We start from the raw sequence: 15855 nt of genomic DNA, 5'->3' as shown, positions 1-15855 counted from the left end.
TCCAACCGATATGGGATCTCAAAATCTACCCTCCTTGGGGGCTCAGTGTTCTCGCTGGCACATCGCCCGAAGTCGGGCTCTAATACCATTTGTAATAGTCTAAGCCCACCGCTAGAAGATATTATCCGCTTTGGCCCATTATGTATCGCCGTCAGTCTCACGATTTTAAAACGCGTCTACTAGGGAGAAGTTTCCACACCCATATAAGGAATGTTTCGTTCTCCTCTCCAACCAGTGTAGATCTCACACAATGAAATTACCTTAAATTGAAACTCCAGCTCTTGTCCTAATTGCCTGAGGTCCTTCCGAGAGAGACGTCTTTTTAACAATGGTTTCAAGATAATGTAATGAATTCCAGGTGTTGTTGTGCTGCTCTTCTATGATAAGCCAATCTAGGAATACAGAAGTTCCAAAAAGGGACGTCTTTTTCAACTCTTTTTGTACTTCAAAAGTTGTAAGAACTTGCAAGTATGAATTCACATTCGTATTTCAATGCAAAATCTTTGGAGGAACTGAATAAGTAAAGCCTAATGCATCCTTAACTACAATGGTTTATGCTGATCAAACTGGACATGAATGTTCAAGGACAAAAATCATGGTATATATATATATATATACATATATATATCTATGCTGTTAAAATTTGCTCACAGGTACCTAAATTATTGAAGTTGAAATAGCTCCAGCTGTTGTAATACCTTTGCGATGGCTGATTCCAAGCTTGAATCCCCTTTCCTGGATAAATCAACAAGCACTGACCAAGCAGTTTCTCCATATTGGACTCCATGCTCCTCTATTCTGAATATTCTCTCCAGTATCCACAACGCTTTCTGTTGAGCCTCGATGTCGCCTGAGCCTAAAACTTTTAAGATGGCTTGAACTCCACACATCTTAACTATGTACTTGCTTCCATTGTCACAAATTTCATCTTCCAAAAGCGTGGTAAGAGCACTGAGGACGGCTTCATCTACTTCCCTTTCTTTTCCTTCCAAAATTTGGATCATGGGAGGGATTGCATCAGCCTTGACCAAACAAAATGTGGTTTTTATGAAGCATTGCCTTCCATGAACTTCACAAACTGAATCTTTTGAGTAAGGAACACACAACCATTTTGTAGTCCGGGACTTGCTAAGAGAGAGCGAGTTCTGCGACAACTGAGCTAGTGAAGTCGCTGCTTTGCACTGAGCAATGGCTGACTTGCTTGACAGCAACTTCACCAGTAAAGGAATTACCCCTTGTTCTGCTGAATGAAGCTGTAATTTCCTATCAAATGGATTCGTAAACCGTACTAATAAACCCGCTATGCTTTCCGACAACAAAGATACATAAACATCTGAATTATCTAAGCTGGAGTTCATGATGGATATCAAGATGGGTAGGAGGTTTGCTTTTCTCAGCATATCTGTTGCTTTCTTTTGAGTTACAGAAACATTACTCAGTATACCAACTGCATAGACCCTTTCAGCTTTGCAACTTGTAGAGGAAATTATACTCAGAATTACACTGATTTGGCTCTCTTCTAGCTCTTCTGGTGCATCTTTGGATAAAGTATAGAGCAATTTCAAGGCACTGCTCTTGATCTTAGTATTATTTTCCATCAAAAAGGGAAAGAGAAGCTGGATTGCACCACTCTCCACCATGTTTATCCTAACTTCAAGCGCACTGGAATTAGCAACAATGTTATTGAGTGCTTGTAAGAGATGATTCTGAATGACTGGACTTGATAAGTTCAGAAGTGAGAGCATTTGCAAAGCCATTTCATGGTTCATCAGAAATGACTCTGATTCAGACATCCTTGCAAGAATTGCAGCTGCAGGTTCTCGAAGAGTCATAAGCACAGAGGTTACAGAGAAAAGGAGTTGAAGCAATGAAATGACCATCCCAGAATCAATCAATCGCTGGACATTTTCGTTCAAGGCTGAGAGGCGTTGCAATGCGCTTAATGCTGATAGTTTAGCTTCAAGCTTTTCAGTACGGAACATTTGGACAAGGGGTTCAATTGCTCCTTCTTCTCCTAGTGAGGCTTTGCTTTGTTCGGTGTGTTCCATCCTTGATAATCCCGTTGCCATAAGGATCTTATTCATGTCAGAACCTAAAGACATGGAAAGCATTCAGCATAGATAGCTCATGAATTTCTTAACCTTAAAAGCATAAATATCATTCTTTTTATGAGCTAGAAATCCAGTTGTTTATATCTAGAAGCGAATTTGGATCCTCGAGCAATCTAGATTCCTTGTGAGAGGGATGTTCGATGGACACTAGAATCAACCACATACCTCAAAATTTATATGATATCATCCACTTTGGACATAACTCTCATGGTTTTGATTCTAAAATCACCTAGAAGGCCTGTACAAATAGTGATAGTATCTCTCACTTGTACATTTACGATATTCCCCTTATCTAGTCTATGTGGGACGTTGGTTGCCCTGTCAAGCAAAACGCTTTTAACTTTGCAACGATATGATTATTGTATTGAACCCCACTAAATGATAGACATGATATTAAGATAAGGCATTAGTTCTTCTTAACCGAGCTACTATAATTGCTCCCAGGTGTCTAGTCTAGTTCTCAAAGTATGTTCTGAAAAAATAAGAAAAATGCATACTAGTTGGAGTTTTTGCTTCACTTCACCTTCTTTCAAATGCTGTACCATTGGCTTAAAATAGCCAGCTTCTGCCATGTGGAGCACATTCTGGGTGTTCACTGACAATACATTCAACAATTTCCTTGCATTACACGAAGCAATCTGATCGTCCCCATTCAGAATGGCAACCAACATAACAATACAACCCTGAACTCTGCCAAGCCGGCGCCTTACATTAACAAGATCACTGAGTTCCAGCAACAGCCCCACAGCTTCCCTCCTCTCCTCCTCGTCCCCAGCCAAAGACTTGACCAATGTTGACAAGGCTCCCACATTTGATATCAATCCCTGCAAATTATTGTGTTCAGTGGACTGAAAATAATGGATTCAAATCAGATGCAATAGTCTTGTGGTGCTCTACCTTGCTTGCAGGACTGTTACAAACAAGGTACCTAAGTACTTGAATGATTATAGATTGATTCGCGGATTTGCTAGAATCCATACGATTCAGCAAAATCGAAACGATTCCCTCTTCGTTGAGCCATTCATCATCAACATTTTTACTATGTATCAACTCTTTCAACCCCACAACTGCAAGCTTGAATTCATCATCATTTCCATACTTGAGATGATGTGCAATGTCACAAACTTTAGTGCTAACTTGTTGTTCTTCAATCTCTTCCACTCTCAAATCACATACGAACTCCGTGGTTCGACTCGAAGTTGAAGTTGAAGTAGGACTGCAATTCTCACTAAACTTCATGTTCATCAGTTCCTTGTGCAACTCCCCAATCTTCGCTTTGAATTGCGTAGAGACCTCAGCAGTAGCAAACAAGACAAGGCCCAAGGACCGGCCAAGATCATGGGCAATAGACTCAACATGTTTCATCTTTTGGTTGGGGACATTTATCAAACACTTGGCGCGCATTATCTCCTTCTCAAGGGATCCAACAGCTTTTCTGATTGATGGGGTGTCCATAATCTCGTCATACTCCCTCAAATCACTGAAAATTGGTGGGATTTTTTCCAAAACAAGAGCTAATTCATTAAACATCTCCTTTTCTGTTTCAGAACTCTTGGATATGGAAGCTAACTCATCCGTAGATGCTATGATTCCAGAGATAACCTCAGAGAAGGTTCTGTTTTCGATCTCCTTCACCTGTTTCATCTCTCAACTGAGTCTCATGAACAACAAAGAACAGAAATACACAGAAATGCTCAAAAGGGTCAGTGATGAATTCAAAGTAGAAGAGGGAATATAAAGAAACAAGAACAAGAAGAAGAAGAAGATTAGAAAAAAGACAGAGAGTTGCAGTTAAATGAGTAGCTGTAGGCATAAACTTTGAACTGGAAAACGTAATAATAAACGTTAAAGGCATAGTGTTCTGTGGGGCTGAGGACATTTTTGGTGCTTTTTGGAGCATTGGGAAGGAGGGATCGGATAGGAGTGGCGGACGGCCGTGTCGCTTGGCCAACTCCCTTTGTCCGTCCCTTGCACGTTGGAATGAAAACGACCCATCGTTGACCAAGTCTTTTTTATTATTTTATTATTATTATTTTAATTTTTATCAGTAGTTTTGACTTCATTTTTTATTTGGTCTCAAATTATTTGCATTTTGCATTTAGTTTTTATTTAGTTCACTGATTTTAAGTCTCCATTTTAATTTCAAGTTAATTAATTAAATATAATTATGTAAATTTTTTAATTAATTTTAATGTTGATGAAAAAAGTAATTAAAATTGATTTAATTATTTTAAATTAACTAATAAAAAATTAACATTAAGAACTAAAGTGAGCTTTGTAAAAAAATTTTAAGGGGAATATGTAAAATCTCAAAATTCAGGGGCAAAAGTATAGTTTCTTGAAAATATAAGGACCAAATTAAAATTGAAGTACTTTTTATTATTTTTTTTTATAAAAATATACTTAGTGCAACTACCATCTTGAATATATATATATTACAAGATATAATATTATTTTTAATAAAGTAAAAAAGAAAATATTGATTTGTGTAATATGATGTCACTATAATCTATATAAAATGAATTTTTAATTAAAAGGAAAAGGCAAAATAAATTATAAAAGAAAAAAAAAAAGCTTAAATTTCTCTTTCATTTAAATTAAATTGATTTATATGTCCCTCTTGATTCATATAATATACCATATAAATAGACTTCAATATATTAATATTTGCAACCAGTTTATAAATTTTATGCTTTGGTTTGCACTAAAAAATTTATAATTTGATAAAAATAATAATGATAAGAAGTTCGAGTTCACACGTTATTGACTATAAATTAAGTCTTATTTGTCTTTGTCGTTCTTTAATAAATTCAACATTCTCTAAGACAATCCAAATGGATGTTTGTTTGTGCCGTGTATATACACAAGCAAGTTATAAATTATTAGAAAAAAAAATTGGATTAAAGGAATTATAATTTTTTATTAAAAAAAAGACCCGAGAAAAAAATGGGAATAAATATTTTTAGGAATAATCTTTGTTAAATATTTATGAAGTTAATATAATTTCCGTCGAACAACAAAGGTACGTGAGTTTAGCTGACTTATTATTTTTTTTTTAAGATCAGTTATTTAAATTTTCATACCTCATATTTGTTCTACTAAAAAGAATGTGTTTTTTTAACGACTTACGACACGATTTGGATCGTGGGGTTTCGATTTACGTAATGAAACATGTACGAAAAGTTTTAACACGAACAACAAGAAACAAATGTTTCGTTGATATATGAAAAGAAAGAACGAATACTTGTTATATAACATTCTACTACGAACTTCTTGAACCAAGAAGTACTTCATAACGATATCGTTTTTAGTTTTGTGTTTTTAACACCGAGCATAATCCTGTTTCGTTACCGGGCTTATTAGTGGTCGAAAATGGCTCAAACTGTTCCATGAAAGGTATAATGTTTGGATATGAATGTTGTGTAGCATATGATGAAGATGATACCCTTTTGACTCAGCAGATGATAGCTGCAGAAGGAAGAAATTCTCATGTTCTACCAGAAACTTGCTGTCATGCATTCCTTCTCTTTTCCAATAAGCTTTGTGTGTCCCATCTCTTGCATCATTTTCTTTTCTTTTTTCGGGATATTTGTAAATCCTTATCAAATAATGAACCCAACCATAACATTTTTGTATTGGGTTGGTTCGAGTTGTTCGGGTCAGAAGTACAACTCAATGTCAATGTATACAACTCAATAGATCTTTTAAAATTAACAATAAATTCGAGTTGGTTCTGTTCAGCCCAATCTAGTTTTAGGAGAGCGGACAGGAATCAACCCAATCTACAGAATCTTCATTTATTTGAATCAAACTCAATCCAAATAAGCTCGTAGTCCAACCAAATTTTTGGAGTGATTGGGAGTTGGGTTGGTCGGAAATTTAGCCTATTTCATGTTAACTTATAGGGTTAGGGAACAGATGAAAAGGCATACATGATGAAACAAAAAGCGATAGTTTATTATTTGATTGAACACAACAAGAACAAGAACAGTGAAGAGTAGTAGTAGCAAAGGAAGCTGACTCCAAAATAAACTCTTGGTTTCTAAAACTTAACTATGCAGTAAAGCTTATTATTCCATGGCATTATAAGGGCTCATGAGCATAGTTTGTTTCAAGGATGGGTGGGGAACACTGGCGGATAACGAGGCTTTGGAAATGGCTTCTTGAGGATTGGGTGATGCGGAATTGGCTTCTTTGGAGCTGCCTTCAAAAGCGGCTTCTTGTAGAATGGTATGTGGTGTGGAATAAGCTTCAATTTCTCTGCTTCGGTCTCTTCCCCTTCTTCTCCTTTGGTGCCTGCATAAAATGAAGACAGACATGATCAAAACAACAAGCATTTTTTAGCCTGAAAATGACCCAAAATGAGCCTAAAAAGTTGGTGAAGGTACCTTGGGCGGCCTCCAACTTACCCATTTCTTGCTCTGCTGCATAGCAGAGGTTGGCAAGCAAAAGGAAGCAGAGGAGCATGGAAACAGTCTTCATTGCAAGAGGAGACAATTTTGGTGAAGAAGGCTTTTAGGATGAGTTACTCAGTGTTGCCCATACTCATCCCATTTTATAGTGCCTAAAGCTGTGTGATTGCTAACTAAAATTCATGGTTTTTTGACCTCTCAGGTGGCTAAGGGCGTTTGGGAGTGAGTAGGTAATCTCACCACCTTTTTCTGCTTAGGATATGTATTAGTAGCTACCACCTATACTTTTAACGACCATTTACTTACCCTTTCGGGACGTTCGTTGCTTTCATTTTCGGGACGTTTGTTGCTTTCATACTGTCGAAAAAAGAAGGCATTTGTTTCGGTATTTCCTGACCTTTATGAGTATATGCATACATGAGATTCGGCATACAAAACCAGCTTTGTATGCTTTGAATTCATTAGCATTCAATCTAATCTCCAGCTACCAACTATATACTTAACTAACCATCCTTCACTAACCTCTTTTTTCATTATTATGGGACAATGAAATCCTATAACTTCCTCCGATCTCTCTTATTCGAGCCAATTCCTCGACCTTAATCACATCGTGGAATACATGGCACTAGCCAACTCTTTCGAGCCGCACTTGTTTGATATTTTGAAGTTTTACTGATGAATATGTCTTGTTATGCTCATTGATTATTGTTCTACAAACAAGGATTCCACAAACATAGCTAAGTTTAAGACATAACTCGCCAACTGGGATTTCCGGGATTTCACAAACACTCTTACACCTGACCTAACACTTCTCTTACTCTCTCAAAGATTTCTTGGATCAAAATCAAGAGGAGTTCAGCAGTGCTTAAACTGATCCATTGGTAAACGAAGAGAAACTTCATATTAGAAACTTACACAGTTATTTTAACAGAAATAGAAACAAATCTTTATTTGAATTGGAAATAACTTCATCCAATTCTACAATTAAACACACAAACAGTAATAATAATAATAGAACTGAGCCTTCTTTTTTAACATATTTCAAGGATGGGTGGCGAAGACTGGTGGGTTAAGTGGCTTTGGAACTGGCTTCTTGAGGAATGGATGAATGGGGATTGGCTTCTTGAGAAATGGATGATGAACTGGGATTGGCTTCTTCAGAAAAGGATGTTTGTATGGAATTGGCTTTAGAAATGGCTTCTTCAAGTATGGCTTGTGGTGGTGAAGAAACATGAATTTCTCTTCTTGGTCTTCCTCTCCATTTTTAGCTGCTACACCAGCAGCACCTGCATATAAAATTCCCTTCATTACAATCCTTACTATCACTTGGTTTCGTTGGAATTTTAGCCCGAACGATTAGATTCTATAGATCGTAGTAATTCGTCAACCTCTCTGAACTAAAATACAATACAATTTCACTTCTGGGTCGGCCATCTTGACCTCTTATTGAACAACATTAGACAAAGAATACAGAATGTGTGCAAAGAACTACAGTTTTCATTAAAAGGGGTTGAGCAAAACAAGAAAATAAGCCTCAAAATGCTTTAAAATGTAAGTAAAGTACCTTGGGCAAAGTGGAGTTCAGCAACATTTTCCTCTGCTGCAAAGCAGAAATTCAGAAACAGAAGCAAGGACAGGATAATACCCAGAAAAATGGAAGCAGTTTTCATTGCAGAGCTAAATTTGCTTCAAATGTTGTTTGGTTGAGAAGGCTTTGTGATGTGTTTGTTTTGGCAATCCTCATTATATAGCTTCATCAGTGAGGCCTTTTTGAGTGGCAACCACTTTTGAAGCTGTGTTAATGCTGCTAAAATTCTTGGTGTTCAAACTGTTTGATAATTAAGGGGAGTGTCTCTTCCTAGTCTCAGCCTCCTTTTTTGTTTAAGATTCATTATTATTTGCTTTCATCTCCAACTTCTACCTGTACCACTAAACATTTTGTTTGCCTTCTATTCTCTACAGAGACTAGTTCTTGAATTTTCAACGAAACCTTCGAAATTTATAAAATTCAAAAGTTCACTGTTCATATTCTATAAGACGTAAGATTCAATTTTATATCTAAAAGAGGGATCTCATTTACACATAATAATTAAAAGTTTTGCACAAAAAAATATAAGAAAATTTAGTTCTCTTGTTCTTAATGACAAGAATGATTTTACTAAAAGCACTACTTGCATTAAATTCTATCGACCTTTGGTTATTTAATTTTTCGTCAATTTATAGGCAATTTGGTCGGGTTTTCTTTGTAAGTGATTGGAAATATTGCTAAAGTTTCTTCCTATGAACAGATGGGAGCACTTTTTCAACTCCTATAGGCCTAATACCAAGAAAGTCTCAATAACTTTCTTTCTTTCGGATATCTGAAATATGCATTAACGGAATAAAACAGCAGCAAGAAAGAGACAAAGTGTTCCCTTCTTATTATTTCTTATTTCCTGACAATCAATCTTCCAAATATATATACAGAGGCTAACAAGTTATTTATTCCAAGGCCTACAATCAATATCCAAAACCAAACATGGAATTTGCAGTGAGAAAGATGAAGGCAAGAAGCAAAGAGAAGTTGGAAAGAATCAAACTTTAGCTCCAAGCAAGATCATCAACATGTCCTTGTAGTCTCCAGATGTGTCACCAATGACATCGTCGTCGAGCTTGCTTTTGAACATGTTGGCATACTCTTCTCTAATTTTCATTGTGTCTATCTCAGCTCGACTTACAATGGCTCTGGTTAGAGAATCTTCATCTGTTCCAAGCCCAACAATGGCCTTGTTGATTACCTGCAGCAAAATTCCACAATGGAAACTTTTCATGCATGTAAGGTGATAGAAGTATGTGCAGAAATTAGTCTCCTGTTTAGAATTCAACCAAATATTCTTTCCGAGTTGAGTTCATCAATGATCTTTAAATGACTTTATGTGATGTACCATGTCGGTTGGGGAGGAGAAGGGGGAGGAGAACGAAACACCCTTTATAAGAGTGTGAAAACTTCTCCCTAGTAGACGCGTTTTAGAGCCTAAGGGGAAGCCCGAAAGGGAAAGCCCAAAGTGGACAATATCTGCTAGGTGGGCTTGGGCCGTTACACTTTATGTGTTGTTATCAAAATATATAGAGCTCTTGGATGAAACAATCAGAGGAGCCAAAATATGATTGGAAGTATTTCAATCTAATAAAGAAAGAAGATGCAGAGTTCAAGAACTATTTTGTTTTTCCTTGAAGGAAAGAGCATCTCACCTTTGCAAAGTGTTTTTCAGGAGTGTCAATGCACAAAATCGCAATTTTGAAGAGAGATTCTAAATCACTATTTCCACATTTCACAATGTCCTGTAAATGAAATGCAAAACTGAACTTCCAAGAGAGAAAATGAAAAGACAAAAAGAAAGAAAAGAATTTACAAACAATTTGTTATTAAAGGCTGAACCTGGTCAATAGGTTTTCCATACTTTTGCTTATAGCATGCAAAGGTTGCTCTAAGCTGAAAGAAATTTCTTGTGCTGAGTATCCAAATGACACCGCTGTGGTTTATTTGCTTTGCTTTGATAGCATCGTGTAATAAATCGGCTTCTGAATCAGCAACAATACCGTCCACCACCTCTTTATCATGCCTGAAGGAACTCACCATACCAACTAGAAGCTTTACAATATCCAAAACAAAAGGTTCTTCAATATTGCAACCACAACAGTATACAAAGCAATTGGAAAGCAGATAAACAAGTCATCTCTTCAAGTGTTTCAAAGATATACAAAGAGTATCGAACATTTTATGGAGTCAAATTGCAAGTCTGACCAAAAATGTTTCGGTATCGTTACTCATTTCGTGTAATGATATTTGCTAATTCATGAAGATGGAATGTATCTGCAACTATCAAAGCACAATGTTCTAAAGAATTGACCACTTTCTTTCAAGCAACTTATCTATATCAGTTTGGACATACCAAGCATCAATGCAGAAAAAACTATGGTCTCATTTTGTGGTGATTTCATTTATAGTTTTTTAAATGCTTAAACAAATTTCTGTGCTAAAAATAGGTCTTCGAAAATCACTGTTTTAGTTTTCAAATTTTACTAGGATTTGAAATATATTTCTACAAAGTAAATAATAAAACCAAGAACAAAATGTTCATCAAATAGACATTAAATTAGACTCAGCCCAAGAATTCAAGCCCGTGTATCAATTCACTTGAGACTGAGAAATTTTTTTTACAATTGTACCTTTCTAAGAGGCATGGAGACGGTGGAGAAAATGTCTTCTTCAAGCGAGCAATCAAAGAGAGAACAGTAGGCCTGCCTTACTGCCATTAAATGGTGAGGAGATGTTGCACAGGCTATCTCGATTAATACTTGAAGCTCATGGATGCCTTTCTTATATGACCTCAAGGCTTCATTTGCCAATCTGGCATCCCTTTCTGCAGGATCATATGCCCACAAAATTGCCGCTTTCTACTCATAAGAAGCTTAAATTAGAGATGGATAAGGAAAAAGAAGATAGTAGTGGAAATTAAGTGGTTATTGCTCAATGTCAGCTTTAAGAACAACTCCTTGAACATCCAAATTTTCACATCCAAAAGCAGGAGAGAAGGGAAAAAATAACACAAAAAACAAGCAAAATACAACTTATTTGACTACAAAATTGAAACTATTGATCCCTTATAGAACAAGTATCAAAACAACGGAAGAATTTTGTTTGTTCTAAATGCCAATGAAACTTCAAGACTGAAATCTAAAAAAAAAAACAACAAAGGGTGTAACCTTTCTTTCCCTTTCGGGCTTTCCCCTCAAGGTTTTTAAAACATGTCTGCTAGAGAGAGGCTTCCACACCCTTATAAAAAAATGTTTCATACTGTGATGTCCCACATTGGTTGGGGAGGAGAACAAATCACCCTTTATAAGGGTGTGGAAACCTTCCCCTAGCAGACGCGTTTTAAAGCCTTGAGGGGAAGCCCGAAAGGGAAAGCCCAAAGAGGACAATATCTGCTAGCGGTGGATCTGGGTCGTTACAAATGGTATCAGAGCCAGTCACCGGACGATGTGCTGGCCTTCTCGCTGTTCCCCGAAGGGGGGTAGACACGAGGCGGTGTGCCAGTAAGGACGCTGGACCCCAAAGGGGGGTGGATTTGGGGGCGGTCCCACATCGATTGGATAAAGGAACGAGTGCCAGCGAGGACGCTGGGCCCCGAAGGAGGGTGGATTGTGATGTCCCACATTGGTTGGAGAGGAGAACAAATCACCCTTTATAAGGGTGTGGAAACCTTCCCCTAGGAGAACAAATCACCCTTTATAAGGGTGTGGAAACCTTCCCCTAGCAGACGCGTTTTAAAGCCTTGAGGGGAAGCCCGAAAGGGAAAGCCCAAAGAGGACAATATCTGCTAGCAGTGGATCTGGGTCGTTACACATACCCCTCTCCAACCGACGTGGGATCTCACAAAGGGTTGATTGGTTAAGAATGTGGAGTGTGATCGGGAAATGTAAAGAGCTACGAGTAATAAGCATACTCTAAAATCACCAGAGAGTTCATTATTGATGCGATCAATGAGTCCCTCATTGTATAGCTCGACATATGTCTCTCTAATAGCCTTCCTTTGTGCCGCATTTCTTTGTCCTAATATCCTTATCAATGCCTTCTCATCCGTTCCCCATCCTAACACATTATGGGAAATAGTATTAGAAATAGACAACACAAACACCAGTAATGTATCAAGAAGATTGGTGATCAATGACTTGGTGAAAAGTAAATCAAAATCCCAGAAAAAAAATTAACTGCAGAAGAAAAACTAAACTCATTAAATTCTCATTCTGCTGCAGGAAAAAAAAATATATATGGCAGAAAACGTGGAAACTATGAAGGAACTTGATTGCTTACAACTCTAACAACAGCAGCTCGAAAGTTAAAAATGAAGAACTACTAGATTAGAGAGATTTTAACATGTCAATTAAACTAAACTCGTTTACTATTAATTTGTTAACTCTCTTTCTAATCAATCAAATTTTATTTTATTTCATTTCAAAAAAATTTAAAATATATATTATATATATATGTTAAGCAAGTAAGATAGCTTTAAAAAAAAAAAGAGTATTCCCGGGTCGAATTAGATTGGGTTGATATATTAAGAGTGTAAGATAGCTTTAAAAAATATAGTATTCGCGGGTTGAATTAGGTCGGATTGGAATATTTTTTAAACCCGACGCAATGGTTTTAATCTAAATTTTTTTCAGTTAAATAGTAATGAACCCAACTCAACCCAATTATAATTTTTTTAAGTTGAGTTAGTTCCGTCCAAACCAACCAAATTTATTGTTAATTTTGAAAAATACATATAATAAGCTACTTTCGTTTTTTAAATTAGCCCAAAATTTCAAAATACTTTATAATAAACAAAACAGATTTAGAAAACAGAAGGAACAAATATAACGATCCATACGACTCCTGAAAAATAAATAAATAAATCAATCGAATAAGATGAGAAGAAGAAGAGTGCAGCCAAGCCATCAGCCGAATAGTTTAACATTGTCTAGACATAAAGACTCCATTACTGAGAATTGAGAACTCAACTCACGACGATAAAGCTCAAACTATTAGAAAATTAAATACGACTTCAATTCAAACAAAATCCACGCATTACATAGAACTTTAAACAGAAAAATCAAATAGAGAAACAAAAACATGCAGAATCCACAGATAAGTTAATGAAATATCGAGAAGAACATGAAAATCGAAAGCGGAAGATAACTAAAATGAAAATGTTAAAGAGTTCATCGAAAGCAAACCATCAAAAGCTTTCTTGAGCCTATCACAGTCCTCAGCAGGAGAAGGAACGATCTCCGGCACTCTCAGAGTTCCCATATTTTCCGTCAGAAACCTCTCCTCCTCCGGCGAAAAGGAATTGCCGGAATCCGACTTCGATTTCCTCCACGAGAAGCTCTTGAACGAGAAACTGCTCATTTTCAGAGCTCTGAAATGTAATTGATAATACAAAGAAATGAATTTCTCTCTGTTTTCCGTTTGTTTTTCCCTCCCTCAAACTTCGCTACAATACAACGCAATATAGCAGATTTTGTTTTCCCTCAACTCATTTGACGAAAATACCCTTCATGTCCTTCTGATTTCAACCCCATCTTCTGCTCAATGTTTGCAAAGAAGCCCTTACATAGACTCTTTTTTCTATTTCGTCCCTCAATATCTCGGAAATTACACGAAGCTGCCCTGTTTTATGGAATATTACGCTGGGTACAAATTTAGTTTCTGATGAATTATGTCCTGAATTGCAAAAAAGTAACGGATAGGATGGCCACGTTTTCCTCGAGCCGTTAAGTTTGAGTCCTAACAAGAAAAATCAACGACAAAGAGCTTGTATTTACTATGTACACGTTATCATTAACGGCTAAGCTGCAATAAATGGATGGGACAATTAAAAGCTTTTTTTCAATAAAACAATAAAATAATATTTTAATAAATATATATATATAAGCATATTACACAGAGTTTATATATAATTTTGTATATTATGCATAATTTTAATTCGAAGAAAAATATAGAAATTATGCATTATTTAGTAGGGTTTTGATGCTTATCCACATTTCTTTTCTTTTCTTTTTTTAATTTTAGTATAAATAATAATTATTGATGAAATTTAAATAATTTGTGGCCCTTTTGTATGTTTATTTATATTTTTATTATTTTTGTGGTTGTTAATTTTGATGAAATTTAATTTTTCTTGTTGGATATTTGTCTTCAACATCTACTGATTGTTTAAGGAGCAACAAACATGTTTTCTGACTTTTATTGTCTTTTTTTTATAAATTAATTTTTAAAAAATAAAACAAACATACTTTTTTTTTTATTTAAAAAATTATTATTATTATTATCCCACAATTACTTAAATATTCGTATTGAAATAACATTTTTATTATGTATTTTAATTGCATTTTTAAATTTAATCTAACTATTTTTTTTTCTTTAAATTTTTATCATATTAATGTTGGAAATTTAATTTTTACCTCATTACCTTTTACTTGTTGTTTTCAAATATTTTTATTTATTACCTATATTATTTAGGGGTGCTCGAGACATCCCGCATGATATGGTTGAAAAACTTAACGTTTCTCGCTTCTCTTTTTGTAAGAAATAGCTCGAGTGTAAATATGACTTTTATTACAACAACAACGAGTCTTTTACAGTGTGAAACTCTGTACATAATTAAGTTTTTCGTCTGAACGATCTTAACGTATATGATACAACAAAGAAATAACAAAGACAAACAAGCTATCTTACCCCCTACAAAAAAAAAAAATTAATAATAATAATAATAACTTCAATGAATTATAAATCAATTATTGTATAAAAATTTAATAATATGCTTTCAAGACAGTGCTCAGTAGTCAATGTTGTCTTTTAATTTATCAATATCTGATTTTACAAGTTTATTGTCTTTTAATTTTACTCATGAATCGAGAATCCAGACATGGGAGCCATATAATATAATCCCACGTGAAAAACAACAAATTGAAGGGACAAATGTGAAGGGATAAGCCTCATGGCTTTAGTCCTTTCTCCAACATCATCGATTGCCAGCTCATCAATTATTGTCCTCATGTAATAAAAAAAAACATGTATTACTATTTTTAAGGCATGTAAATTGTATGAAATAATGTAAAAACGAGACGGGTGAAAGTTGGATAGAACAATGGAATAAACATGTGTAACTCACTTCAAACGGACAGAAAATAAAGAGAGGATAAGAGATTTTTCCTCATTAGCTAAGGAGGACAGAAGATAAAGATTATATTCCTCTCCTTACCTTCGAACCTCCTCACTCTACTTCTCCTCATTTTATATTAGAACAATAATCCATAAAAATATATATATATATATATATATATATATATAAACCAATAGTTAAATTCGCCATTGTAATTTTTTTTTTCAATATATATATAAATATAAATAAATGATAAGGTTAACCACGTGGAATAAAATAGGGACGGTAATAAAATTAATAATAAGTTTAGTTAAAGGTTTAAATTATATGTTTCCGTTAATAAAATAAAATCATGTTTAGTAGGTAATTAATAGAAAATCGCACGCATTCTTCCCGTGATTTTTTTTTTTTTAATTTATTGTATTTTAGACAATATATATTTTAAATAATTGATTGATTTTATCCAAAGTAATATTGATGGATTATAAAATGAAATTAATTTTAAATTAGCTCGTGTTTAGCTCCTTCATTTACGCGGTCGTATTTAAGCATAATCTTAGTAAGAATCTTAGTAAATTTAGCCTAACAAGTTATTTGACAATTAAATAAATAAAATTTAATTAAAAAAGAAAAATAAGT

At 35.1% G+C, this 15855-nt stretch overlaps 3 protein-coding genes across 5 annotated transcripts; all 3 read right to left on the bottom strand.

Moving 5' to 3' along the window:
• Nucleotides 1-277: 277 nt before the first annotated feature.
• LOC111778564 (U-box domain-containing protein 24) lies at nt 278-3990 on the bottom strand. Of its 2 annotated transcripts, XM_087125953.1 has the most exons (4): nt 3009-3990; nt 2635-2935; nt 699-2092; nt 278-392 (listed from the first exon to the last, which is right to left on the bottom strand). In XM_087125953.1, the coding sequence occupies exons 1-4, from the start codon at nt 3753-3755 to the stop codon at nt 378-380; spliced, it is 2457 nt and encodes an 818-aa protein (XP_086982079.1). In that variant the 5' UTR covers nt 3756-3990; the 3' UTR covers nt 278-377. The 2 variants fall into 2 exon arrangements, with proteins under 2 accessions (XP_086982079.1, XP_023514240.2); XM_023658472.2 differs by lacking the exon at nt 278-392 and having other exon boundaries at nt 580-2092.
• A 3411-nt stretch (nt 3991-7401) lies between these two features.
• LOC147793813 (uncharacterized) lies at nt 7402-8253 on the bottom strand. The gene is made up of 2 exons (XM_087123919.1): nt 8088-8253; nt 7402-7809 (listed from the first exon to the last, which is right to left on the bottom strand). The coding sequence occupies exons 1-2, from the start codon at nt 8191-8193 to the stop codon at nt 7565-7567; spliced, it is 351 nt and encodes a 116-aa protein (XP_086980045.1). The 5' UTR covers nt 8194-8253; the 3' UTR covers nt 7402-7564.
• Nucleotides 8254-8919: 666 nt separating this feature from the next.
• On the bottom strand, nt 8920-13631 carry ANNAT3 (annexin 3). Of its 2 annotated transcripts, XM_023658423.2 has the most exons (6): nt 13286-13627; nt 12013-12158; nt 10733-10960; nt 9942-10154; nt 9755-9844; nt 8920-9300 (listed from the first exon to the last, which is right to left on the bottom strand). In XM_023658423.2, exons 1-6 carry the CDS (start codon nt 13458-13460, stop codon nt 9097-9099), a joined length of 1056 nt encoding a protein of 351 aa, XP_023514191.1. In that variant the 5' UTR covers nt 13461-13627; the 3' UTR covers nt 8920-9096. The 2 variants fall into 2 exon arrangements, with proteins under 2 accessions (XP_023514191.1, XP_086980042.1); XM_087123916.1 differs by lacking the exon at nt 9755-9844 and having other exon boundaries at nt 13286-13631.
• Between the last annotated feature and the right edge of the window lie 2224 nt (nt 13632-15855).

The sequence above is a fragment of the Cucurbita pepo genome, chromosome 1, assembly GCF_057944985.1.
Source record: "Cucurbita pepo subsp. pepo isolate OVF chromosome 1, ASM5794498v1, whole genome shotgun sequence".
NCBI lineage: Eukaryota > Viridiplantae > Streptophyta > Magnoliopsida > Cucurbitales > Cucurbitaceae > Cucurbita > Cucurbita pepo.
Note: the sequence above shows the minus strand (reverse complement) of the source record. Positions and strands in the feature narration are given on the sequence as shown.

Bases quoted from the DNA above. Each gene is read 5' to 3' on its own strand.
- LOC111778564 (XM_023658472.2), bottom strand. From the start codon at position 3,755: ATGAAACAGGTGAAGGAGATCGAAAACAGAACCTTCTCTGAGGTTATC. The intron at 2,936-3,008 runs GTAGAGCACCAC...AATAATTTGCAG, and splicing joins GTAACAGTCCTGCAAGCAAG to GGATTGATATCAAATGTGGG. The intron at 2,093-2,634 runs GTGAAGTGAAGC...CCATGTCTTTAG, and splicing joins GGTACAGCATTTGAAAGAAG to GTTCTGACATGAATAAGATC.
- LOC147793813 (XM_087123919.1), bottom strand. From the start codon at position 8,193: ATGAAAACTGCTTCCATTTTTCTGGGTATTATCCTGTCCTTGCTTCTG. The intron at 7,810-8,087 runs GTACTTTACTTA...TTTTATATGCAG, and splicing joins TGAACTCCACTTTGCCCAAG to GTGCTGCTGGTGTAGCAGCT.
- ANNAT3 (XM_023658423.2), bottom strand. From the start codon at position 13,460: ATGAGCAGTTTCTCGTTCAAGAGCTTCTCGTGGAGGAAATCGAAGTCG. The intron at 12,159-13,285 runs GTTTGCTTTCGA...ATAATGTGTTAG, and splicing joins GCTCAAGAAAGCTTTTGATG to GATGGGGAACGGATGAGAAG. The intron at 9,301-9,754 runs GTGAGATGCTCT...ATTTTGCTGCAG, and splicing joins CTGAAAAACACTTTGCAAAG to GTAATCAACAAGGCCATTGT.